The following is a 27,109-nucleotide window of genomic DNA, read 5'->3' on the forward strand; positions in this document are numbered from 1 at the left end:
GGAAACCCACCTTAATCTCGTAGCATCTAGCTTTGGGGCGGTGAATATGTATCGCAATGGGTTATAGTCACTGTACACTTCAAAATGAGTGGCATAGTAAAGGTAGTCTCTAAATCGCTCTGTCACTGCCCATTTGAGTGCTAGGAATTCTAATTTTCCCGAGTGAAGGTGGTAGTTTTGCTCAGCTGGTGTCAGTGTCCTCGATGCTTAAGCAACTACAGCCAGCTTGTCATTATCCTGTTTCTGATAAAGGATAGCTCCCAAGCCCATTTGTGATGCATCAATGTGGAGAGTATATGGTTTGTTGAAATCAGGGTAAGCCATCACTGGTGGGTGAAGTAGGACATCAATGAGATCCTCCAAGATACCTTGGTGTTCAGCCGTCCATGTAATCCGCACTGATGAACTCTTCTGTCCTAATTTCTGGGACTTGGTTTTCTTCTGCTTCTTCCCCGATAAGGGTGCGTCTTTGTCATCTTTCAGTAAATCGTAGATGGGTTTTGCTCTACGGGAGAAATTTGGGATATAACTCCGGTAATATCCGATAAACCCCATCACTTTCCGTACATCTCCAACTGTTTGAAACTTCTGATCCTTTAATTTCACCACTGCTTCCTGGTCATTTGGGTCTACGGTATGACCCTGTGTAGTGACTAAGTGACCTAGGTAACGGATCTGTTTCTGAAAGATGTGGCATTTACTAGGCTTCAATTTCAGTCCTTTCTCCTTCATACGACGCAACACACACTGAAGGTCATTCAAATGAGCCTCAAAAGAGTTACTGTACACCAAAATGTCATCTAAGTATGGGAGACAACACTTATCTCTGAGTCCTTCTAGAGCTTCATTCATGTATGCTTGAAATATTCCAGGAGCACCTGTGAGTCCAAATGGAATACGATTCCACTCGTACTGTCCCCATGGTGTCACAAATGAAGTGTACTTTCTGCATTCCCCTTTCACAAAACCCTGATGGTATGCTTTGCTTTGATCCAGGAGTGAGAACCAGTGACTTCCTCCTAAGGAATCAAGTGCATCTTGTACTCGTGGAATTGGATGTTGGTTGTGGACAGTTTTCGCATTTAGCTTCCGATAGTCGACGCATAAACGGAGTGATCCGTCCTTCTTCCTTACACACACAATTGGACTAGAGTAGGGAGAAGTTGATCGTCGAATCCAGCGTTTCTGTAACAAGTTGGCAATGTAATCCTTTACTTCTTGGTACAGAGGCCTCGGTACAGCCATGTAAGAACTATGTACAGGTTCTTTGTCCATCAGTTCCAACTCCAACTGCAGGTCCAGGGCACAACCGATATCATCATCATCACATGTAAACGCCTCACATTCCTCCCTCAAAAGTTCCTGAACTTTCACCTTCTGGTCTGGGGTAAGGGAACAGTTTGAGAGGTCAACAGGTGGATCCCACTTATCACTGTTTTTAGTACTCACTTTATTCACTACTGTCTGAACACTGTTAGATCCTGTAGTCTCAAAGTGAATTGAAGAACAAATCCTTTCTGCGTGTCCTAAGGGGGTACCTTTTGGGATGACCACGTCCGTTTTGGATGGATTAGTCAACAACAACTTGATGTGTCTAGTACGTTTTGGATTCACGTTGATAAACATTTCCTGTGATGTAATTCCATATGCATCCAATTCTTGAGACGGAATGAAGACAGCCTTAGTGCCATGCTGAAGTTGTCTGGCCTTAAATGGTACTTTGATGAAGACCAAAGACTGTCTTGGTACAGTTATATTCCTGCGTCCTACCTTGACCATTCCCAGTGCTCCGTCTCCCGTGTCTTTCAACTCTCGGTAGAGGGCATTGACCTGAGCCTCATCAGCTGCTGGAAGAGTACACTTTAACAAGTCAACAGCATCACTTCTAGGTAAAGATTGTAACAGGTATTGTATAACATTATACCCCAGAATGGGTTCATTCATGCCAGACACATTGGTGATAAGAAAAGGTACATGAATTGGGCTTCCTTGTTCTACAAGTTTTAAACTGACAGTGAGTACACCTTCAAAAGGTATATCTGAGCCCGAGGCAGACACCAATGAAAATTTCTCTGCATGTAAAAACTCTTCAACACTCTTTACACTTTCAACTAAATCTGGACAATAATTCATAACCCATGACTTACTTAACAATGAAACTTGGGCCCCTGTGTCCCACAATGCTTTAACAGGTTTCTCATTCAATAAAACAGATACATGACATGGCTTACTGACAAGTTTCACAATGTTTGGCCCGATATCATACACATCACCCTTGATTTCATTAACAGACATTGTAGGAAAATTGTTAGGTTGACATTCAGCAAAAAATTTTGAGTTCATATAATTGACAGCATTACAAATTTTACAATGTTCAACCCAATGTGCCTTTTGACAATTGACACTACAATAGGTGGCTAAATGACAATTTGCACAAACTTTGATAGTTTCACTTGACAGTCGACAATGACAAGATAAGCAACTCGCGGGACATTTCTGTTGCTGGGCCGCCAACTGTCCCTCTAAGACGACCCGCTGCGGTTTCCCGAAGGCTGTGGTTTTCTGTTAGGGCACTGCTGACGACGATGACCGGATCCACCACAGGTCCAGCAGTGGTCACAACGCCTGCCGGTGGTTTGGCAGTCCGCACAACTTGGTCTGCTTGTATTTACTTTTTGTGTCCTCACGTCACCTTGGGAATGTCCGACCAGTTCCTTCAGTTTATTCATCTCAAGCCGTAAGGATTTGATTTCACTGGCGAGGTCATTTTTCACGGCCTCCTTCACAGAGTTGATCTCACAGGTAGACACTGAGTGTTTAGTCTGGAGCTTGTTAAGTCTCTCACTCTCTTGTATAAGAATCTGATTCAGCTCATGCATGAGCTCCGCATCAGATATAGTCACTTTGTCCAAATGTTTCCTCATCTCATGTCGTAATGTTGTGTCCCGTAACCCTGTGTAAACTGTTCTTCTGAATAGACCAGCAACCAGTTCTGGACTGTATTTGAGTTCACTGTTATCTTCCTGCGAAGCAAACAGAATCCGGTTCCTGAGGTCCATCACGCGCAAAAGGAAATCATTAGGGTTCTCCTTCGGATTTTGGGTCGCACTGGCGAGTTCACTATACAACTCAGTAGCATTTTTTTCTGCGTAGTGTCCTCTTAGAATACTTCTCAGGGTAGCCAGATTTATGTCAGGTCGTCCATCAAGGTAACTACGAAGACTCGAGGATGGTACAACTGCCTTGATCACACCATCAATGATGTCAACCTCCGAATATCCCTTCTGTTTACCAGTTTCGATTTGTCGAATTAAGCTTGTGTAAGAAATCCCTGCCTTACAATCAACCTGGCCGCTGATTTTAAAGTCCTTGTGTAGCTTTACAGCTGTGGGATTTTCTTTCTTGACTTCCGGTTTCTTTTCTTTTTCTTCCTCTGAAATCCCTGGAGACTTAGTGTCCTTCGCACTTTCAGGTTCCGATTTCATACCCACAGTTTTTTCGAGTTCTTTCTTAGCTGCCTCTGCTAAAGTGAATTTTACTGAAAGCAATGTAGTTCCAGACTGTGTGCCTTCCATCTCCTTCATGAAGAATTGATCTGCTTGCATAGCCACCACTAGTCGACCCTTGGAAGTATCAACAGTCTCCCCGAATTCCTCCAGAATTCCCTTCAGTACGTCCAGTGGCGCCATCATCAGCTTTGATCTCACCTCCAGCATCTCCTCTGTCAATTCTGCCATGATAGGATCCCGGACGAGCCCCCAAAATGTTACCCTGGCCTGGCAGAATCTATAAAGAACAGGAGAGGTGAAACACGTTATGTTTATTTGGCGGGTTTCAGTAGTTATCTAAAAGTCTACATACAACATGTGAATTATTACATATACATACACTCATTTAGTCTAGGGGATTTACAATTACTAATTTACTATGACTTCAAAATCTGACTGACTAGAATAAAACATGTGACAAGCAACTTCCGATTGATAATTTATCAATGAAATATTCAATAATACCATATCTTTATGTCCGAAACAGCCAAAACACATTCACAACAGTATTTGTTTACGTTTTGCCTCAAACCGGAAACAGATTACAAACTCTAAAACATGACTCTAAACCGAGCAAAACAACTAATTCCGGAAACAAATGAAATTTTATACATTCGTTAGAAAATCAAATCTATTCGTTTAGGAAATACTTTCTGTGATTATAAACATGACAATTTAGTACATATAATCTATTTACTATTGTTTAAACTCAAAATAAAGACTTTACACTGAACTCGAACCACGTGACTAGACCATGCTGCTGCATCAAAATATTCACAAATACATTGAAATTCACCTAATTGCAATATTTCGAGAAACAAATGTTTTATATCAAACATATTATTTATCAAGAAAACGGTTACAAACATGTTAACATGTATAAATTTGAGTTCTTACCTATAAAGAACAGGAGAGGTGAAACACGTTATGTTTATTTGGCGGGTTTCAGTAGTTATAAAGTCTAACCCAAAATATACCCCACATTCCGGATTTACACAAATCCAAGAGTTATCTCTCTTTGAGTATAAATTCTATAACAATATGATATATAAGCTATATAAACTGATAGATTATACAAAAAAAATGGGGGTGGCTGAAACCCAATATAAACTACGTCACAATATACATATTAAAAAAACTAGAAAAGTATACTTAATATGAAATTAAACTTAATTTCGTCGCCCCCACAATCTTTTATTCTAGTCCCTGTTACTGTAGTGCATCGTAATGAGAGGACTTTTCCATCTCTCCTAGTTCCTGGTAATCTCCAGTGACGTTTCTGTCCGAATTCTCATAAATGTCATTTGGTTTTCTTTCCTCATCATTTAACATATCTTTCGTTGTTGGTTCAGCCATTCTTCTCTCCCCTTGCCTTTAAAATAATAACAATTATCACATATCATTTAATTTAGCAAAGAGTTACAGTAGTTGGTCATCATTTTTTTAGTTCCCAAAATGGCCACCGTAGTTTCCGGAACCCGGTTTGGCGACGATATTTCGTCTCTTACTTTCTTAATATGTTTGAAAAATCAAACATTTTTGCATTCGGAAAAAAAAAACAAATATCGATTTTTGATTTTCAATTTATCTTCCTAATTCTATTTCCGTTTTGTTTGTTGATAATCATCTTCTTACAAAATGGGTCACCGTGGAAAAGATTTAACACCAAAAGTTAATATGAGAAAGGTTATTCTGGCCATTAAATCTAAAAATATCCCTTGAGTTTATCGAAGAACTATAAAAAAAAATTATAAAACTAGTAAAAGAAATGGGAAAAAAAGGGCTAGCGAAAAAAAAAACTGACAATAGAGCCGATCGTCGTCCTTTTTGGTTGGTACGGGGCAACCAAAGACATACCTTGGAAGACCTCACAAATAAACTCAACAACAATTCTGTTGAAAATATTTCTTCTAGGACTGTTAGAAGAAATTTGTTTGGAAATAATTATAAAAGACATGTTGTTTGCAAAACAATCAAGATGAGAAAAAAAAAACGATCTAGGCGAATCCGTTTTTTAGACAGAAATTGTGCTGGAAGGTTACTAGTCTAAAGTAATTTTTAACAATGAAACAAAAGTTTTTATTGGAGAGGAGAAAAAAATATGCGTTGATAAAGAATAACATACGTTTAATAGGAGAATCATTATGACAGAGAAGCAAGTTTGTTCTAGGATCTGTATCTGTATCACGTATACATAGTTTCGATGGACATAAATTTAGCAAAAGTTACCTCCCGTTTGTCGCCATATTGGAGGTCGACCCTTCTCTCTTTGGCTCACCAAGTTTAAGAAAATATACACATGTAGCAGAAATATTTGGTGAAAAATCTTTATTAGGCTTATTTTTTTTAAATAAAGGGGGCTTCCAAAAATTTATATACTTCAAAATATAATCATTCCTAATTCAAAATCGCAAATATAAAAATTTAAAATTGGTTGAACAATGAAGTAGAATATATATTTGGACCTCCAGTATGGCGGCCAACGGGGGGTAACTTTTGCTAAATATATATCCATCGAAAACTATCTAAAATGGCGTCGGAACAATTACACTTATAATTGGAAACATGGATTCCGATATTTATAATGAAACTTGATATTGAATTTATTGCCAGTTGTAGCAAGGATATCTACCTTGGATATGTCAAGAAATAAATGCCCTTTGCCACGTATCAAGACAATATTATGACTGGAAAGAAGACGATAACATTCTCATTTGACCCTGGCCTGCAAAAGCCCAGATATGATCATAATTGAAAATATATGGAGAGAATTGAAAATCCGTATCAAACGCCGCATAAATGAAATTAACAACAAGTTGGATCTTGAGAGAGTAGTGACTGATTTTGAGCTTCACCTACTTTACTTTATATAAAAAGCCTATTTCAAAGTATTTCACGGAAAATCAGAGCCGTAATTAAAGCAAAAGGATACATAACGAAACACTAGTACTTTAAGGTAAGTGTGTTTTATTGTTTCCAAGCCGTTCAAGTTTTCCATTGCAACAGGCTTGCTCCAGCATTTTACTACAGCGGCCATTTTGGGAACTATATTTTGACCAAGTACTGTATATTCCTTACAAAGAAAAACAGCCATCATAATTGATATGTGCACCCTCTAAAACTATACGTTCATTTAATGTTCATCATTGACCGACAAAGAAAATTTTCTCCAAATTTTTATTGAATTGGATTCTGAATAATTTTGCTGAATATAATGGAACTACTTAAACATAACTTATCAATATTTTCTTCATCTATAAATTTGTTGAATTGCACAAATGAAACGAAAAAAGAAAAACACATTTAATAAATGCAATATTAATAATTTTAAATACCTCTTTAGCAGGATATAAGAAATCAGGACAACATTAGCTAAAGCAGATACCAAAAATGCACAAAGGATGACGTAAAAGCCTCGTTGCCAGTCTTGTTTATCCTCAATTTGAACTACAATTTATAATTTAAATTAAAAAATTTATAGAGTTTTATTAAATAGATGCTGATTCAAGCAATTTTTGATTGTTTTTTGTCTTTCAAAATTAAAAAAAATATCTTTTAAAGTTTATTCATGCTTTACAACAGGGATAGCGTCAACCAATTAGTCGCGCTTAACTGACCGCACGCACCTGTGGCGGTATATCGAGATAATTGGCACTTAAAAATGGACGTTTGTTTTGAAAACAGGGTGGCGGATGGCGGTATGCGAATTTGGCGTTATAAAGGGAATTTTATATAGCAGGAAAAACGTTCTTGGGAAATCATGGCGGTATTGCGAAAATGGCGATGAAACGAATGGCGATAATTCGAGAATTGACTGTATATATATATATATATATATATATATATATTAAATGTATTCGTAAGTGCCCATTAGTCCATCTGTTGTCTCTGTAAAGCTCGGAAAAAAACCCCACCTCAAATGTATTAAAAGCAGCAGATGTTAAAATTTTATGCAAAATGGAGTCGCTTCGTATTCAGTTGATTATCCCCTCCTTTGCAAATTTTGCGTAATATTAAATTAACATTCTTTAAGGTATGGACAAGAATCTACAAATTAAAAGCCACCCAATATTCATTTGAATGTTGTTGAAAAGAAGTGAACGATTTTGTAACACATTCGAGGTAGTCTCTCAGCTGATCGGAAAGCATTCGCACCATCTCGGTTCTTTCCGTCGAAGGTCGGAAAAACTACCTCGGATGCTATCGACAATTCTCGGCTGACTCCGCTTCGTCCACTCAAACCTCGGGTGTGATGGATGGAGGAATATGGATCAGATTGATACATTTTTCTCCGCCGAAAACTGCCTGCATGTAGTTACTCATTTTATATTTCGCTTCGATAAGCATTCATTCATACTATGGGGAAAATCCTTCTTTCTTTACCGAATATGATGCCTATATTTCCTCAAAATGATTGATTTTTATTGCTAATGCTGGAGATTCTCAAAATAAAGAAAAAAAAGAGTTGCAGATGCAAATGTACACTATTTTATAAAACGACTCATCAGGCTCATGTGTTTCAATAGCATAAATAACAGTTTCTTGACCGGAAGTCCAAGAGTTACTACACTACGCCAAGTTAGAGAAAATTCGACCGCATTATCTGAAGAACAGGCAATTAAAAATGCCCAAGAATATTTATTTCGCTCAGATAAAGACATTGATAACCTAATGCATGGTAGAAATCGGACTGCGTACATATATGTTGTACATGGCGGACTAGCATGTTTTGATTAAATGGCCGGAAAAAGGGGGGGGGGGTTTATTTAAATGAAATCAGTTAAGAGAGCTAAAAACTCAACTTTCGGTAATCGAATGAAAACAATTCAACCATTAAATAACTGATTTCACACAGTAAAAGATGTCATAACTTGTTTGGTACATAGTTATATCCCGTATATAATTTTTCACCCTAAATGTAGAGTGTTGCGTTTTTATTGACGGTGAGTATATATATGATTGTACTAATGAAACTCGAGGGTTCCTATCAAAGAATAGTTTTTGGAAAAAAGAACAATCTATTGAAAAGTTCAGTTTGATATAGTTTGAATTTGAAAGTCCAGGTACATATACATGTAAAATGGATTTTGATATGTAAAAGTAATTGTCAAGTTGGTACGGTTGGACAGACTATATATTATCATGGTCCACAGGTATACCTGAGGAATGGTTGGCGTTTATTTACATTTTTTTCCTTTCACTGTCAGGAAGTCATTACGTATACCACTTTGTTTAAATCCAGAGATAGCTAGTACTGTATGAACTCCTTGGATGTGTAGCACAACGTACAATCTCAATCTCATGATTGGGTCCCGGTGCCAGTAAAAGGAAAAAGTTAGAAAAAAACCCTTTAAATTAGGACAGAAAAATCATTTTGACCAGTGTTAATGTACATGTAATACGTTAGCTTGTAAAACAACAATTCCCTGATCTGCGTCTTGCATTAATTTTATTACTTATATTGTATTCACGTTGAAATCCTACTTAGAAGCGGGACACCCTGTTTAAAAGATTGTGTTCCTTTCCTTTAAGTATTTTGATAATTATATTGTTTAGGAACAATCTTAAATCTAACAAAAACCGGAATATACTAATTGTCGAAATATAGGTAAGATAGGCTAGGATTACATGTACTTTTGATAAAGCCATACATGACATATCTGAGCTTAAAAAATGAAAATTAAAGAGATTCGGTGTAGAATTACTTGATATATGTTATTTACGTTAAAATTAAAATTTTCATCGATTTGAACCTCAATATACCCACGTTTCTATGGTTAAATTGACTTTAAAGCTTGTGTGATATTTAATTCCGAGTCGGAAATAAATTGGTTATTGTTTTAAAAATATCTGATGTCTATGAAACGAGATGGATTTAAACTGTGTAATTTACAAGAAAGTCCTATCTTAAAAGTATTTTGCACTGGTGTAGAGAGGGCCCTAAATAATATATAAACTTAAAATATAGAGTTTTTAGGTCACCTGAGTCACTCAGGTGACCTATTGCTATCTGTTTTCGTCCGTCGTCGTCCGTCGTACGTCGTTCGTCGTACGTCGTTCGTCGTCAATCGGTCGTAAACTTTTGACCATTTTTCAGCTTCTTCTCTGCAACCACTGCACCAATTTCAACCAAATTTGGCACAAAGTATCTATGGGTGAAGGGGAACAAAAATTGTGAATATCATGATCCCTGCCCCCCTGGGGCCTGGGGGGTGGGGCCAAAACCACTAAAATTAATGCAATCTTTAAAAATCTTCTTCTCTACACCTGTACATCAAGCAGTCAAACTGTTTGCATGATTGTAATCAGCAATGAGTCTTCTACCAAAATTGTGAAATTCATGGCCCTGGGGTGAGGAGTACTTGTGCTAGGGCGGGGCTAAATAAGTATATAGTGAAAATGTATTATTTCTTTAAAAATCTTCTTCTTTGCTCCTGGGTATTAAATAAAGTAACTAAGTACATAGTTATGATGAGCAGGAAAGCCTCTACCAAAATTGTGAATTTTATGGCCCCAAGGTCAGGGGTTGTGGTGTTAGGGCGGGCCTCTATTGATTATATAGAGAAAATACACGAATTCTTTGAAAATCTTCTTCTCTGCTCCTAGGTATTAAATAAACTAACTAAGTGCATAAATATGATAAGAAAGAGTGCCTTTACCAAAATTGTGAATTTTATGGCTCCAGGGTCAAGGGTTCTGGTGTTGGGTGGGGGGCTCTATTGATTATATAGTGAAAATACATGAATTCTTTGAAAATCTTCTTCTCTGCTCCTAGGTATTAAATAAACTAACTAAGTGCATAGTTATGATAAGCAAGAGTGCTCCTACCAAAATTGTGAATTTTATGGCCCCAGGGTCAAGGGTTCTGGTGTTGGGGAGGGGGGGGGGCTCTATTGATTATATAGTGAAAATACATGAATTCTTTGAAAATCTTTTTCTCTGCTCCTTGGTATCAAATAAACTAACTAAGTGCATAGTTGTGATAAGCAAGAGTGCCTCTACCAAAATTGTGAATTTTATGACCCCAGGGTCAAGGGTTCTGGTGTTGGGGGGGGGGGGGCTCTATTGATTATATAGTGAAAATACATGAATTCTTTGAAAATCTTCTTCTCTGCTCCTAGGTATTAAATAAACTTACTAAGTGCATAGTAATGATGAGCAAGAGTGCCTCAACAAAAATTTTGAATTTTATGGTCCCAGGGTCAAGGGTTCTGGTGTTAGGCCGGGGGTCTATTGATTTTATAGTGAAAATTCATTAAATTTTCTTCTCTGTCTAAGGGCATGAAGTAGATGAACTACCTATATAGTTATGATGAGCAAGGGCCCTTGCAGAATTGTGTGTTTTAAGGCCCCAGGGTCAGGGGTTGGGTGGGGGAGGGGCTCTGCTTATATACTGAAAATTAATTTATTGTTTGAAATCTGCTCCTTTGTATTTATAAAACATTCATTTATTTTCTTTGATAGGCAATTTTAAGGGTGCATTTTAATAATTTGTGCAATGTTTGGACCTAGGGTCAGGGGTTTATGTCACCATGTAAGGGGCACTACTGATTATTGCTGAATATTACTGATTACTTGGAGTGCCTTTTTGTTCCCCTACCCTGTGTATGGGTATTCAGTTACCAAGCTAAGCAACTGTTAAGTGTATTGTTATGATGATCAATGGTGCCTCTTTCAAAATTGTGAATGCCATATAGCATCTGGCTTAAAACATGAATCAAATTCAATACACTGTAACTGGAAAGTTGTAGCATAATGCTCAGGTGACCTATAAGGCCCGTGGGCCTCTTGTTTTTTTCTACATCCGATGCATTATTTAATTTCATATTATACTAGGATGATTTGGAGAAGGGGAAAGGGGGGTATTTCCACTCAAGGACGTTGTGACAGGCAGTATTTACATAACATCTGATTAATTTAACATTTCTCTTTCAAGATTGTCGTATATTTAATTGAATTTAATCGATCACATCTCTGAAATTCTGACTATGCTGCATATACACTTAACAAAACTTCGAAGTGTTCACTTTAATAAATGTCTTTATTTAAGAACTACTTTAATTTAAGTATGAATTATCCTTAAAGCAGCGCACTAAAGTGCTAAACACCCAAGGATATTGACCAAAAAGCATTTGTATGACGATATACTGTCAAATTCCCGGATCTGAATCCGAAAGAATACATTTGGGATTATAAAAGAAATGTCACCCCCCCTTTTTTTCCTCACAATTTCAATGGTTTGGAAAGATCTATGCAGTACATGTAAGTGTGGAAGCAGAATCTCCTATTCAGGGGTACATAGTGTCCAACAATAAAGATTGTCTTGTAGTAATTATAGCGAGTATTGGGTCCTACTCAATCGAGATTTTTTTGTGTGAATTTTCATTTTGAGGGTACATCATTTCCTTGACACTTTGCTTAAAATTCTGACGAGATACTTACATGAAATTTACGCAACATCGAACCAAATTAAAATGGGAAGGGGGGGGGGTAAACAAAAAAAGGTAAGCCACAATTTGCAATCCTTATATTTTATATTTATCTTATCAGAAGTGGGCTCTGGTTGAGGGAGGGGTAAGCCCTCTCTAGCACCCACGACTGCAACGCCTATGAATAGTGTGGACCAAGACTCTCTCTGGTATTCAAGAGGTCGACTGTCACCCTTTCTCTGAAATATGATTTTTTTTTTTAAAAACTATGGATTTCATTGATTTCATGTTTTCAATATAATTAGTTAATTTAATCACACAATACAAAAAAATACACAATCCCGGAACCAAGCCCCATTGATAAAATTTGAGCAATGTATCTTACTAAGCATAAACCAAAGAAGACCGAGTGCGACAATATTTTTTTATTTGTGCATGATCAAGAACCGCTGTGTCTATGTCTTATAAAACAAATATTTCGTCAGATGCAGCAGAATGTGTATTTACTCTTTATACATAAAAGCAAGCATCTATTACTTAATCCAAGTTCAACTTTTATTTTAAGAGACATTTTCTGTCATAAATGTTCTATTTTTTAAATTAACTTATATTTTTAAAGATTTATATAGGCATGTATGATAGAATTGTAGGTCATTAACTATAAGTATATATATATAATGTTGCGGGATCAGTGTACAGAAGCGAGTTGTGGGTCAGTATACAAGAATAATTCTGTGGCATTCCTGGCTGATTCGATTTGTATCGGTAATGATTTTTATAGTCTTATTGATAAAATGTAGCGGTATTGATCACCCGAAATTTAATTTCAAAGAAATGTAGCGTAAATGAATTGAAAATTTTTGCAATGTAGCGGTAATGTTGACCTCCCCAAAAGATATAGAAATTGCGGGATCCAAATACCGGCAACTATACATTATTCTGGGTCAATACATTGGATATATAGAACACCGTCCCATACTGAGTATATACTTTTCCATCTATAAAATGTAAAATAATTGTTGATTTGATTACACTTACCTTAAATCTTAATGTGTGATATTTTTTTCTGAATAAACCTTAAGTTGTGAATGATTTTCTGAGACTTCAACCTAACGTATTTTTTTAATTATTGAAACATCGCAATTTACATCTCACGTGCGATCTTTAAAGTAACATTTTAGTCGCATTTAATTTTTCAAAAAATGTGTTATTGAAGCTTTCTTTAACATCTTTATAAGAATTTATATTTAGATATATAAACTTTAAGAAGAACACAACTATCGTACGATAAAAAGTTTTGAAATAAATTAGCCTTATTTTTTTTTTCATTTAGATTTATACAATGTATTACATTGAAAATAAAATCTCATGATACATATAAATAAAAAAAAAAATCGTTACAATTTAATAATGATTCACTGAAATCAGGCTATAAAATCTAGCCGTTTCTCCTTATCACTCCAATACTCATGGGGAAAGTTTATAAAATATTGTGGGACACGCGCAAAATCCTGCCGATGCACTCAGCGGTAAGAATCCATATATATAAAATTGCATTGTGGGTCATTTTTTGATTGTGTAATTATGGGTCAAAAAATTTTTTTTTGTAAAAAATGAATATAGTTACTATATTATTGTCATAAACAAAATTTTAGGCACATAGTTTGTGGGTCAATATATAATGACCCATAAACCATCCATGGTACCCACAACGTGAGTGGAAAAGACGCAAAATAACCCACAATCCGCATGGCACAAAACTATATATATATATATATATATATATATATATATATATATATATATATATATATATATATATATATATATATATATATATATATAGTTAATTTTCGATAAACCGCCACCTTTTGTGATTTAGAAATCATGGCGGTATAACGAATTTGGCGATGAATTGAATTTCCCACCTTTTAGGAAACAAGAAGTAGAGTTACCGTTCTTAGAAATACCGTAAAGCGTTTCTATTCTTATAATTATGTGTACATGTATATAAAACATATTTCTAAAATTGAAAATACTTCAAGTAATTTTTTATGTACAATTTCTTTTAAACAAAATGTGCAGTTATGAAATAAAGACAAGTACATGTGCATCTATGTACATGCAAATCGGCACGTCTGATATTGAAAAAAAAACATGCTGGGTCGATCGTCGTGATATATGTTGCTGACAGTACGTAAAACGGTTTCTTGAATAAATTTATTGTTTATGGCATCATTGTTAGTGAAACGTTCACAATTTATACCGTATAAATATTTTTAGGCAAATTTTGCATTGTTTAAAGCAGAGATCATCAAAATAATATTGTATTCGGCGTACTTTCACAACTACCCCTTTAGTGGCGAAGCCGAGACTAAATGATTTTTTTAACAAAACAACAGAACAACATCATTGTAACAGTTCATATTAAAATTATTTGTTCATTTAATTCTAATTTAATTATTTAATTGCGTATACCTTGTCTGGCTTTTCATGCTTTACAACAGGGATAGCGTCAACCAATTAGTCGCGCTTAACTGACCGCACGCACCTGTGGCGGTATATCGAGATAATTGGCACTTAAAAATGGACGTTTGTTTTGAAAACAGGGTGGCGGATGGCGGTATGCGAATTTGGCGTTATAAAGGGAATTTTATATAGCAGGAAAAACGTTCTTGGGAAATCATGGCGGTATTGCGAAAATGGCGATGAAACGAATGGCGATAATTCGAGAATTGACTGTATATATATATATATATATATATATATATATATATATATATATATATATATATATATATATATATATATATATATATATATATATATATATATATATATATTCCCTTATAAAGTTTCTTGGTTCATAACGCAATGTAACACAAATGTTTACACTTTTGAAATTAACTCTTCAAAAAACTTCATTTGCAAAATAATTATATTGCAACGCAATGCGCATTAGGAGGTATTTATGTCTAGAATTAAAACTTGTGTAAAAATACAAACTCTATATACCCCTTTCGCAATGAGTCCCTTCCCAACCAGGCTGACATCCACTCTGACATTCTCCTGTAACATTGTGACATACACTGGGTACCATACAATTGACACTGCAATTTTCACTACAGTTTTTTCCAAACTTTCCAGCGGAACAACCTTCGAAGCAATATGGAAATGTGTCACATCTATCTGTTATAGAACTCTGCATGAGACTGGTTTCATGCTGCAAAACTATAGCTCTTTGATTTTGAAAAATCGGTCATATGTACAAAAGAACTGCAGATCAATTGTTAAAAAAAAATAAACAGTTGATTCAATTCTATAATTTCGGGACATTATCTACAAAATACTTTATCAGCCTTTATATACAAAACCCTGGTATAAGCATTGGAGCTCTTGAAAAACATATATCTTACTCTTATATAATATTATGTTATTTATAAACCTTTCCACATTTCAAACCTATTTTTTTCCCAGTACGGTCTCTGGATGTCAGAAGCAATAGCTTTTTAACGTGAGTACCCCCCCCCCCCAACTTTTCCAAAAAATGTGAGTATGTCAAAGATCATACACATGCTGAAATAATGAAATTTACTATTACAGTGTATGAGGATATAGTGTAATAATCTGTTTATTTAAGTCATGCACAGGAGTGCTTGGATCTGTAACTCTCTTGTTTTTCTGTCCAAATTTTCTCAATCTGGGAGTTTCATTTCTGTAGCTAGCTGATTTTCTTAATGCAAAAATTCATAGAGTTACCCGTTGTACAATGATATCCTTCAAATCCAGAATCACATCCTTCAAGACAAGAACCATTGATGTGGTGACATTGTTTATATCCCAGACACGCTCCACATATCTGTCCACAATCCTTACCATATCGGTTACCATCACACTCTTTTAATTTAAAGAAAAGTCATCATATAAATATATCTCCTTTGAATGGTATTCTAAAGATTATACCTAATCAAACGAACCAAGTTTTATAAGGTACCAAAAAGATTAAAAGCAAACATTAAATGAAAAACAATATGTGATTATCAGTGAAAATATTTTGCATGTATATATAATAAGATGTATAACATCTTGTTTTAAAATGTAACAGGGTAAAGAAATGTACATGAATAAGATCCAGACTTTGAAATAACGTATTTGCAAGTTGAGTTTACATATAGAGATAAAAACGTTCGGCAAGGGATGATCAGTCACCATGGCATCTATTTCACTCTCTGATGATTTTATTGGTCTGTGTTTGCTCTACTCCTATATCTGTGGTGTTTTTGGACGTATAAAAATGGATATTTTTCGTTACCTTCATATATTGCTTTGCTAAAATAGCGTTATGGCAAGCTGTTTACCAATAACATTAAACATGGTTCAACATCTCATGAACTAACTAACGTAATGAAAAGTCTCAGTTCTTACGTTCACTACACTGAAGTCCCTTCCAACCTGCCTGGCATCCACCTTCACATTCACCTGTTGTCTTATTACATTTGTTTGGGTCTTCACATTTGTCATTACAATTATTTTCACAGTTATATCCAAAATATCCTTCAGAACACTCTAAATGACACAGAGAATGAAGTTATAATGTATTTCCTTGAAATTTGACGAAATACAATTGATTACTATTGATTTTTTTGCGCAAGCCTATAGTACTTAGATCATAGGCGTCAGAACTGGGGGATGGGGTGAAGGCTTAGCCCCCCCCCCCCCCCCCCCTCAGAAAAAATGAAAATATATACATTGAAAATTGGGGTTTACCTTTTTTGTTTGATTCAGCCCCCCTCCCCCCCTACTTTCAATTTGCCTCTTTTTTAGATACAGTTGATTGCAATACTTATTAATCTATTTACCAATATTACATAAAGTGTCTTTAAATCCTGCATCACATCCTTCAAGACACGAACCATTCATGTGATGACATTGTTTATATCCCAGACAGGCTCCACATCCCTGTCCACAATCCTGTCCATATTTGTTACCATTACACTCTATTGAATGCAAATTACATTTCAGGTAACAGCAAGTGTTGTTATTCATTAAAAATAACATTGTAAATATATAACTAGCGAAATGAGGTTGTTGCAAAACATTGGTGATCATCATTATTACCATTTTGACATTGATATCCCTGGTACCCAGGTTTACACCAGGAACACATTCCAGTCTCGATGTGACAATAACCGTCACCACAATTTTCAGGACAGGGGATAGAGCAGTTAGGTCCATAGTATCCAGTCATACAACCTTCAAATAGCAAATAAAATCACAAATTTGGCGATATAACACAGCTCATGTAGTCGCATAAAAAATGAGTTGATAACATGCGAAAGAAAAACAACAAGAATTTACAAAAAATAAAAGATTTCATACCAAAGACTTCTACTTCGCACAATTCATTATGAGCAAATTGTGAATATCCATCCGGGTACATAATATTGTATAATCTTTCATTAAAATAGATGACGTATTGTGCATGTAAGGGACAGGAGATATTGGCAATGGCTGGTATAGTTGATCTCGTATAGTTTATATCATGGAAGCATAAGTGGCCATCAAGTCGGTTCGTAGTGTTCGATAAATACACATAAAACCCAAGAAATCTTGCAGCAAAAGGGTTTCTTTCATCTGGAATTAGAAAAAAAAACCTAATCATGCAAGCCAAATATTTAAAAAAAAAAAAACAATCACGGATGTAGAAATTATGAAAAGTACTCAATCTTAAAGTCCATTAAACAATACATAATAGGATAATAATATTATATAATATATAAGAATATATGTTTCAAAAGCCTAATGATTAATTATAGAAATTTAGCTGTAAATAAATAGTTAAAGTGCTGAACATTTGCTTATTTTTACACGATTTTTGCTCAGTTTTCAAATAAAAAGAAAAAAATATATATTTACATAACATACGCATTTACAATATCAAGTATGTGGAAATCTACAACGAAATATGAAACATCAAAACGCGTACAGGAGTTCAAAGGTTAAAGAATGTGTGGCGCATATTTTCTGACTAATTCTGATCTATTTGTCTAAGTGGGTCCCCCAGAACACGTTTCCAACTTGATGTTTTGTTTAGTTGAGGATGAACATTTTTATTCCAGGATTTTTTTTTCACGACAAAAACTTTAGACTCCTGAGCATGAAGATGTAACTCTGACACATCATGAAACTTTGATTACATTTAGGTATTTTTTTTTAAAATCCGACCGAAAGAAGTTTGCATAGGTATTTGTATGACATAATTTTTTTCTAAAATCATAGCAATCGAAATTATCGTTGTTTGGGAAAAATCGATTGATTGATTGTATACTGTTTAACGTCCCTCTCCAGAATATTTCACTGATATGGAGACGTCACCATTTCCGGTGAAGGGCTGCAAATTTAGGCCTATGTTCGGCACTTCCGGCCTTTGAGCAGGCAGGGATCTTTATCGTGCCATACCTGCTGTGACACGGGGCCTCTGTTTATACGGTCTCATCCGAAGGACCGCCCCATTTAGTCACCTTGTACGACAAGCAAGGGGGTACTGAGGACCTATTCTTACCCGGATCCCCACGTATTAAAAATATAGTTTCTGTAGGTTAAAGTTCTGACTCGAGCTATTAAAATTTTTTCACTAGATCCGTAGAGGACAAACCATTTTTTTAAAATGTATTTTTTTTCTCAACACATGCACACTTTGATTCCTTTTTACTTTAAGGACAGATGATACAAACTTTTTCTTCTATGGAGCGAGGAGACTTATAAATCATGTCTCAAGTTTAGAAAGATGGATAAGTCCTCGATTTTTTTCTTAACAAAAACTTGAAAATGAAATAGACTTAGAAAAATTAGTAATATGTCAATTAAATTACAAATATGGATAAAAAACAGTAAAGGTTTAAGGATGACAATAAATTTTGAAATACGTTATATTGATGCTAAAAGAGTAATATAATCTTTAAGGAAGTGTACCAAGCCAGGTGAATTTTATCAGGAAAGGTAAAATGGTTAAAATGATATGGATGATTTTTTGTCTTTTTGTTTTTCTTCCTAAAACCATCTGGCTTGATATATGTTTCTATGGTTTCTATTGCATTTTTAGCACCAAGATAACATATTCTGAAATTTGTTTTCAGCTGTAAAGCTTAACTTAGTGTGATTTGTATATATATATATATATTTTTTTTTATTGAAATATTACTTATATTTTTCAAGTCTATTTCATTTTCCAGTTCTTAGAAAAAAAAGTATAAGAACTCTCCACTTTCTAAACTTGTGACATGTTATTAAGACTCTTCCAATGAAAAAAAAATGTTTGTATCATCTGTCTTTAAAGAAAATTCTCTCTTTTTATCTCTTCTCCACTGAAAATTTAGATAAAACTGCCTTATTTCTTTGTGTTTTTTAAAATAATGTACATGTATATATTGATTTCTATTTAATCAATCAATTGAATAGTTTATTTATTTATGTATTATATATTCATGTATTGGATAAATAATGTATCAAGAGATAAACAACAGGGTGTTTTTAACCTAGGTAGAGTCAGAATTTTTCAAATAGATTTTAATTCAAGCGTTTTCAATCGTAAATATCCTCTAATATTACATTTATACATGTACATACAAAGTCATGTAAATGTGCACTTGGCAGATCGAGTCTAACTGTTTAAAAAACAATAGTAGTTAGGATCCTTAGTATAAGTTTAATGCATACATATATAATTTTGATACATGTTTTTTTACATTTTCACAAATGAGCTGATGAAAGATTTTGGAGATTTAAATAATTTCATTATGATTTCATAGTAGTCAGTGTGTAATATTGAATGGAAATGAGAATTGACACTTGAAGGACAGAAATAAATTAGATCATAAAAATGCTTGATTTTTCTTATGAGGTGAAGGGTCTTAAAGAAATGCATGCTTAAAATGACTTCATTTTTGTATTGGAAATCGAAGATAGACCCGCGTAATTTGGCTTTATTTCATTCACGTCTTATGCACTGATGCAGAACGGGGGTGCAACCTGATTATTACTCATAAGTTGTAGTTGTTGTTACCACTGAATAGATAATACCAAGATTCCCTCAGATACTGCGAACAAAAGAAAACCATGAACATTTTTGAACCATATAAGAGATAAACTTTTTTATGATTTAAATTCAGCTTATCCCTTAGATCTAAAAAAAAATAATACAAATGAATAATTGTGTTATTTTTTAGCGACTTTCTATAAGAAAGCTATACAGTCCACAATTAAATGGTTTCGAATTTCATTACAATGTCGGAAAAAAACTTACTCCATGCATTATTTTCAGTTCGGTAATAAATCCGTATGTCATGAATGCTGTAGACTGACGTCAGGTTTACCCACCAGGTGGCATTTCTTTTATTGTCAGCTGAAATAACACACTGTCCCCCATCGAATCGGAGGTTTGATTTTAGTCCATCTACTGCATTACTTGAATCAAATCTGCTGTCCGATACAAGAAAAGGATTTGCCTGCCAAGTCTGTTTGTTCAAAGCCACATTCACTAAAGGAAGCACAAATATTCAGCTCAAAAGGTTTGTTTTTTAAACGAACGAGGGACATGAAAAACAAGTTCCAAACAATGATCATAAAGTTTTTCAGATTTTGACAAAAATGTTTTGAAAGAAATTGATACAACAGAAATACCAAATGCCAATTAACAGACACCAAATATAATATTACCAATATTTACTCGAAACATAAAAGTGCACATGCGCAAAAACATGGTAAAATTGAATATTTAAAGTAGATACTGTTTCATAGGTTTCTTTAAATGATAAGATCGTATTCGAACAAAGAGATTTTTCTTGAACACTTTTATTGGAAATCTTAGCCCGACGCCTAGGTTTGTAAGCAGGCGTACTTCTAACAGGATATAAAAATCTAGGCATGTTTATATGTATACTTTATTGAATGTTTTTCCTAAAATGTACCTATGCAGTAATATTCCTTTAAAAAATCATACACAAATTTGCTCCAAATATCCAGCAATTCTGCTAGCGTGCGCATATTTTTCCGCTCTTCTTCTGCGTTATGTCAATCCGTCAAATATCACACATTGATATGTGAAAGATGAAACTATGAAGGTGTGCATAAAAAAATATTACTTCCTTAACAGCACGTGTCTTATATCACCTATTAACTTGTTTGTTATAATCAGATATTGAAATGACGAACATATATTAAATTTATGGACGTTCGATCCTGAGTTTGTCCTTTATTTATAAAATTCTAATTGATTTTTTTGTTCTTACATTAAATCTGATTTCTATAATGCAAATTGAAGTTTTTTCAATGACAATAGTCACAATAGCGCAATTAATGTTTATTTAAGTAGACTTAAGCCATGAACTATATTTTGTGGCGGAAGTTTTTTTTTTTTTAGAAAAAAAAAAATGAACTGATTATTCCCTTTTCAACTATAACAGTACTATTAATTTGAGATTCATTCTTTTCATCCTGGTTGCACACAAAGCTGTTTTTTGCGATGAAATGTGTTATGCTGGCTTCAAAATATCTATTAAATTATTTCTTATATATTCTTTCAGCAAAGTGTGACAAATATAGTCAATGTATGCGAAAAAAAATGAGCCAATTAAACTGTAAATTAACAGCAGTTAAGTTATATCTGAAAAATTACATCATATTCCTCCGCTTTCGATGTTTTTCATAACATTTAAGATAACTTTGACTTTGATTTGCTTCAATTCAAAAAGAAAAGGCTAAATAAATTTTAAATGCCATAAAAATAGCATATTTTAATGCAGAAAGGTCAAATAATATACAGTTATTGACTGGGTATGAGGGCAACATATTATTTGTTGGACGTGAAGGTGGAAATGTTGCCCGAAGCCGCAAGCCAAGGGCAACATTTTCACCTGCAGGTCCAACAAATCATATGATGCCGGAATCCTAATCTATAACTGTTTTGTTATGCCCTTCAGTGCTCACTTAAGATTTAATCAATACACACTTTATTATCCATTATTTTATATGGAAAATTATGGCTTTATCAGTAAATTAAAAACAATGATGAGAGTAAACGAAGTTAATTATATTTTTATTATATCACAAGAATTATTTAACATAAAACATACTCTATCCTTCTTCCATGTCTTGCCAGAAGCAAAAACTCTTGCAGCTTTTAACCTCGGCTATTTCAATGTCGACGACATTTAACGATGATAAATAACTTGTGCCTTAGCAGTGACGTTGCGGTCTAACAATTCTTATGTCGACCGGCAAGCCGGTCGACAGTGAAATTGTTAGACTGATGTAATAAACATTTCTTTTGTTGGACTTCTTCTTGAAATAAAACATATAGAAAGCTATTTATAAGATTAGTACAATTAACTATGCGAAACAAGATAAAACTTTTTCTTAGTAATTTTAAAGTGTCAAAGATTTTAAATAGGATTTTTAAAATTTGATAAAAATATTGGAGGGAAAACGTCAAAAATATTATTTTCATTAAGACATGGATTTCAGTGCAAACGGTCAAATTAAATGTACTATAGAAGTATATTGACCCCATTTTTTATTTGATTAATTGTATATTGTTTAACGTCCCTCTTGAGAATTTTTCACTCATATGGAGACGTGACCGATGCCGGTGAAGGGCTTCAAATTAAGACCTATACTCGGCATTGAGGGTCATTGAGCAGTGAGGGTTCTTTACGTGCCGACGCTTTTAAGGTCATATGCGAAAGACCCATGACTTTCACTTCTAGTGCCGAGCGCTTGGCGAAGGAACAATCACTACCTATGTTTACGTCTTAGGTATGACGCGGCGCCGCGATCGGAAATCGAACACACGCCTACCGATCACGAAGCGAACCCTCTACCTCTGGGCTACCCTGACCGGTCCTTTTTTTATTTGAATTTTAATTTCAACGCTTATATATATATATATATATATATATATATATATATATATATATATCACGTATCACCCAGATATTTTACGTAGTATGCAATATGACCTCTTAGTAGGTTATATGGCGTTGACTTTAAAGATAACGATAATAAATAAATATTTTTTTTTCAAATTCATCGAAAAAAATGTAAAACTTTTGGTAAGGTTTCATCCGAAAGTGACAGAGAATTATTTATATGAGAGAGGTATAGGATTCTATGGTCCAGAGATATTTCACAAACCTAGGTTTACAAATAACAATTGACTATCCTCGGGGAAGTGTTGAACTATTCACTTTCTCATCAAGGCATATTTTTTTTTTATTTTTAGACCTCACATAAAAACGTAATGGTTTACTTGCTTTCTTTAGTGTAAAACTCATTAAAGTAAAAGAATGGATAATGATAATTAAAAGTTTAATCTATGATCTTTACGATTTTTTAATGTTGTATTTCACGTAAAAAAATAATGGTTATTGCCGAATCCTGATCTGTGTGCTGCCTTAGCATACCTTTAAATTCAATTCGTAAATAATGATCAGGGCATTAAAAGGCAAATCTTCGGCATTTGAGTACCCTTTTCAAGTAGAAAAAAATGTCGCAGTTTACTTTTTAAATAATGACAGGAAAATTAGAAATAAAGTCGCTATTTGACTATGCAAAAATGATCTTAAAATTCTCGTCGGTTGCAAAGTATTGACTTCCGTAATTAAAATTAAAACGCCTTGTTTAAATCTGAATGACTTCTACTTTGTTTTGATTTATTTTATACTAAACACAGACAGTTATTAAACTCCAAATGCTGAGTTTGTATATAAAAATAAAAATTATAAAAAAAAAAGATGGGAGATATATATATTGAATCAAAATCCTTTATTTAGTACAGGGAAACCAACTTTGGTGTTAGAAATATGCCTATCAAATTTTTCAAATTGTATAAACATAATAAGTTGCAAGCTTTTAGTTCATTTTATTTATATAATTACTTATCAAATAAAAATAAGACGTTAGATAGGCAAAATTTCAAACTTACCATAGCCATATGTATAAGGAACTGCGAATGTAAAATAATATATTTCGATTGAAACCAAACTGATCACTTATTTGTAATAAGCAATAGAGGTTGTCAATGATCAAATATAGTTAATAGTTATAGATTTACGGGGAAGTTTAAGTGCGTCATTTGATCTTTTCATTTATTTTTGCATGATTGTTGACCAAAGCATGAGCGTTGCCAGGCTATAACAACGGCTGGAAATGTAAGGTTCTCTATTAACTCTAAATTTTGCTTTTTAGATAAACAAATTTACGTTCAATATAGCACTATACTTTTCATCAACTATGTCAAATGATACTAGTGATTTACTTGCCAAATTATTTCATAACTGATATATATTTTTTCACGTAATTGAAGAGGAATTTTATTTCATTCAAGTTGTATTAGATGTAAATACTCAATGAAGTAGCAGCAGTTTGGCAGATATAAAAGTCGATAAAATACTTTATATTTACTGTTACTAATATTCTATACCAATACTGTGAAACACGTTTAAAGCGACTAGACTGAAAATGAATATTACATTTATCTGATTTATTCAGCCAATTCTTAAAAGTTCATAACTTATTCATAAGATATTAGAATTACGAAATTAAATCCCTTTTGCATCGTAATTAGGGTATTTTCTGTAGAAATAGAGAATATTAAATGTCAGGGGGAGTTATTATCATTTAGTTGACCAGTAAGTGTTTAAATCAATCTATATCCATTTAATTTGTTAATTTATATTAGACTACAATATATAGTTACCTAGGAATTTGGTACTAGGAAAATCTAACAAAAAGAACATATTTATGAACTATTTATGAAGAAGAAATAAAAAGGTTAGTTTTTGCGACAAGAACCGTTCTTGTTAATCAAAATATGTGACTAGCAATGCAACATCAACATTAAAAGAATAGCTTTAAAAATCGCAAAATCGGTTCCCAAATATAGATGATCATGAATAAGCAGTTTTCCGGATAACCTTTATGATATATATGGACCGCTCTCTGACAAAACCAGTCTTAATGACATAAGCGTTGACGTCGAGAAAACGTGTTTATTGTGACGTCAAATTTTCGCGTCTAAAACGCACATGTTTCTTTTTTCCTCCTTTCCACTCTCCGTTGTTCTGTTTCATTTTCAGAGTGAAGGTATAAATGAATACGTGTTATGATCGTCGTATCGTGAGTGAAATAAGTTTCTTTGCCATTATAAAATATTTTCTCAAGATACCTCGAGGGATATTCTGATATAACTTACATTGTATTACTGTACTGTTTTCTGTGTGATTTTTTTTCTGCATTTCGAGAACAATTTGAAGGTCATAAACACAATATATATTATAATATAAATACTTTATCAAAATTTGTTCAGTTATTTTTTCGCTAGATTTTATATCCTAGTGAAATGAATAGCTAATATTACGCTGAAACAAAATATGTGACAAAATTTCTATTCATACGTAAACCCACCTCTATGAATGTAAAGTATTATGATCCACCAATTTCCATCTTTATTTACATTACGTAACTCGAGCCCGACCTCAAAACATAGCGATTTAAGGGATAAACACAGAAAGAAGAAAAGACGAAGAAATATCAGTAAGTATAATGTTTATACTTTGAAAGTTAGCAATTGACAATATTAAATGAGTTTGATTAGTTTATGATAGGCTTATTTGTGCATTCACGCATCTTCGCTAGCCAAGGGTTTCTGATACGCTTCTCTCCTCATGAACGACTATGAGGAGACTAGTTAGCGTATCAGAAACCCTTGTATAATTGTAGCATTATTTTGTTGGTTGATGGAATGAAATTCATATGTTTTCTAATACTTTCTCATGTATAAAACTGCAGTGCGTGATTAGATTTTTTTCCCCCATTGCATTGCTTGCAGTTCATACACATATTTTATTTAGCATATATCATATACTTTGATACTTTCCACCTTTCCACTGTTCAACCTTTTTTTAACAAGCGTTGCTTCTGGATTTTAGGATTTATTTATATTTCCCGAGTATACTCTAAAAGAATAATAGTTTCATTTAATCAATAGCAAAAAACTTTAAAAACGATGTGTAATTTCCATGCAACAAATGCCCCCCTCCGCCCCTCCCCCCTTAAAAATTGTAGATTTTACCCTCCTCAAATTTTATAGTAATCAAATGTTTAAAATTTGAGGAGAAATAATACTTTTGAAGCTTAAGAAGCTAAAGCAGTCCGACCCACTCCTCTACGGAATAAGTTTAACACACTTTTGAAAGGAGTGTACATTTTTTCTTGAGGGGGGGGGGGGGTTATTTTCTTTTTGCTCGTCAACAAATTTATGGTTTGGATGTTATTTTTACTTATGAAGAATCCATACACCCCCTACCTAGGAATAAATTGCAGGCTTGAATTCCTGATAAATAATGATGTTAACGTGTATGAAATGTGGATAACATACATGACGTTATACTTATCTTTATGACTAATCCCTATCTAATAGCTAACAAGATTGACCAACTAGCTCTCTCCCCCTAATTACAAAAATGTAGCGATCATATTTTTTTTAAAACATTCTCCGTCAAATCTATCATTTTTATTATTTTATACTTTAATTCATAAGCAAAGATATTCTCCGAAAATATGTGTAAAGTGTTTTCAAAATGGTAGATTTGATTCTATCATGTCATGTCATATCATGAAAAGTAACTAAATAAACTAAATCCGAAGAGGGGGGGGGGGTGAATTAAGTACGTACAATGTACTTTATCAACTCTTGAGGTGTCTGTGGAAGTTCATAATTTAGTTTGTGAAATTATTGAAAACACACATATTACATAGGCTATATTTGATTGACTTTTACACAAGTTCGATCATGGAGAGATTTTATCTAAAGTTACACCGAGAGAAAAAGAGTGATTCTTCATGCTGTTCTTTATATCAGATACAAACTAGAGGGGGGGGGGGGACAATAATTCACAGTTATACACTTAATAGAAAACAAAGCGAATTCAAATTTAACCCCTAAAAGCTTTACCAGTATTAATACTCTTCAAAAGAATATTTAAATAAATTTTGGTTGTGCACTTAAAAAGTAATGTGACTTTTTTTTTGGTTTTGTTTTTGTTAATTTTTTCTGTTAGGTTGATCCCCCTCTTT

The 27,109-nt window shown here is 33.9% G+C and overlaps 1 protein-coding gene across 2 annotated transcripts in view; it reads right to left on the bottom strand.

The window, feature by feature from the left end:
* Positions 1-4,674: 4,674 nt before the first annotated feature.
* Positions 4,675-27,109, bottom strand: part of LOC134253746 (multiple epidermal growth factor-like domains protein 10) — a 49,416-nt gene continuing 26,981 nt past the window's right edge. The window contains exons 7-14 of one of the 2 annotated variants that reach the window (XM_062736325.1): positions 17,357-17,611; positions 17,096-17,230; positions 16,837-16,974; positions 16,403-16,543; positions 15,737-15,874; positions 14,993-15,133; positions 6,884-6,995; positions 4,675-4,920 (exon numbers count right to left, since the gene is read on the bottom strand). In XM_062736325.1, coding sequence (XP_062592309.1) covers positions 4,758-4,920; positions 6,884-6,995; positions 14,993-15,133; positions 15,737-15,874; positions 16,403-16,543; positions 16,837-16,974; positions 17,096-17,230; positions 17,357-17,611 — 1,223 coding nt within the window. In that variant the 3' untranslated portion in view covers positions 4,675-4,757. Of the gene's footprint in view, positions 4,921-6,883; positions 6,996-14,992; positions 15,167-15,736; positions 15,875-16,402; positions 16,544-16,836; positions 16,975-17,095; positions 17,231-17,356; positions 17,612-27,109 lie in introns of both variants that reach the window. The other variant, XM_062736327.1, reaches the window with a different exon arrangement.

This window comes from Saccostrea cucullata, unplaced genomic scaffold (genome assembly GCF_032062105.1).
Source record: "Saccostrea cucullata isolate Sc308-1 unplaced genomic scaffold, CSIRO_AGI_Scuc_v1 ctg1457, whole genome shotgun sequence".
NCBI lineage: Eukaryota > Metazoa > Mollusca > Bivalvia > Ostreida > Ostreidae > Saccostrea > Saccostrea cuccullata.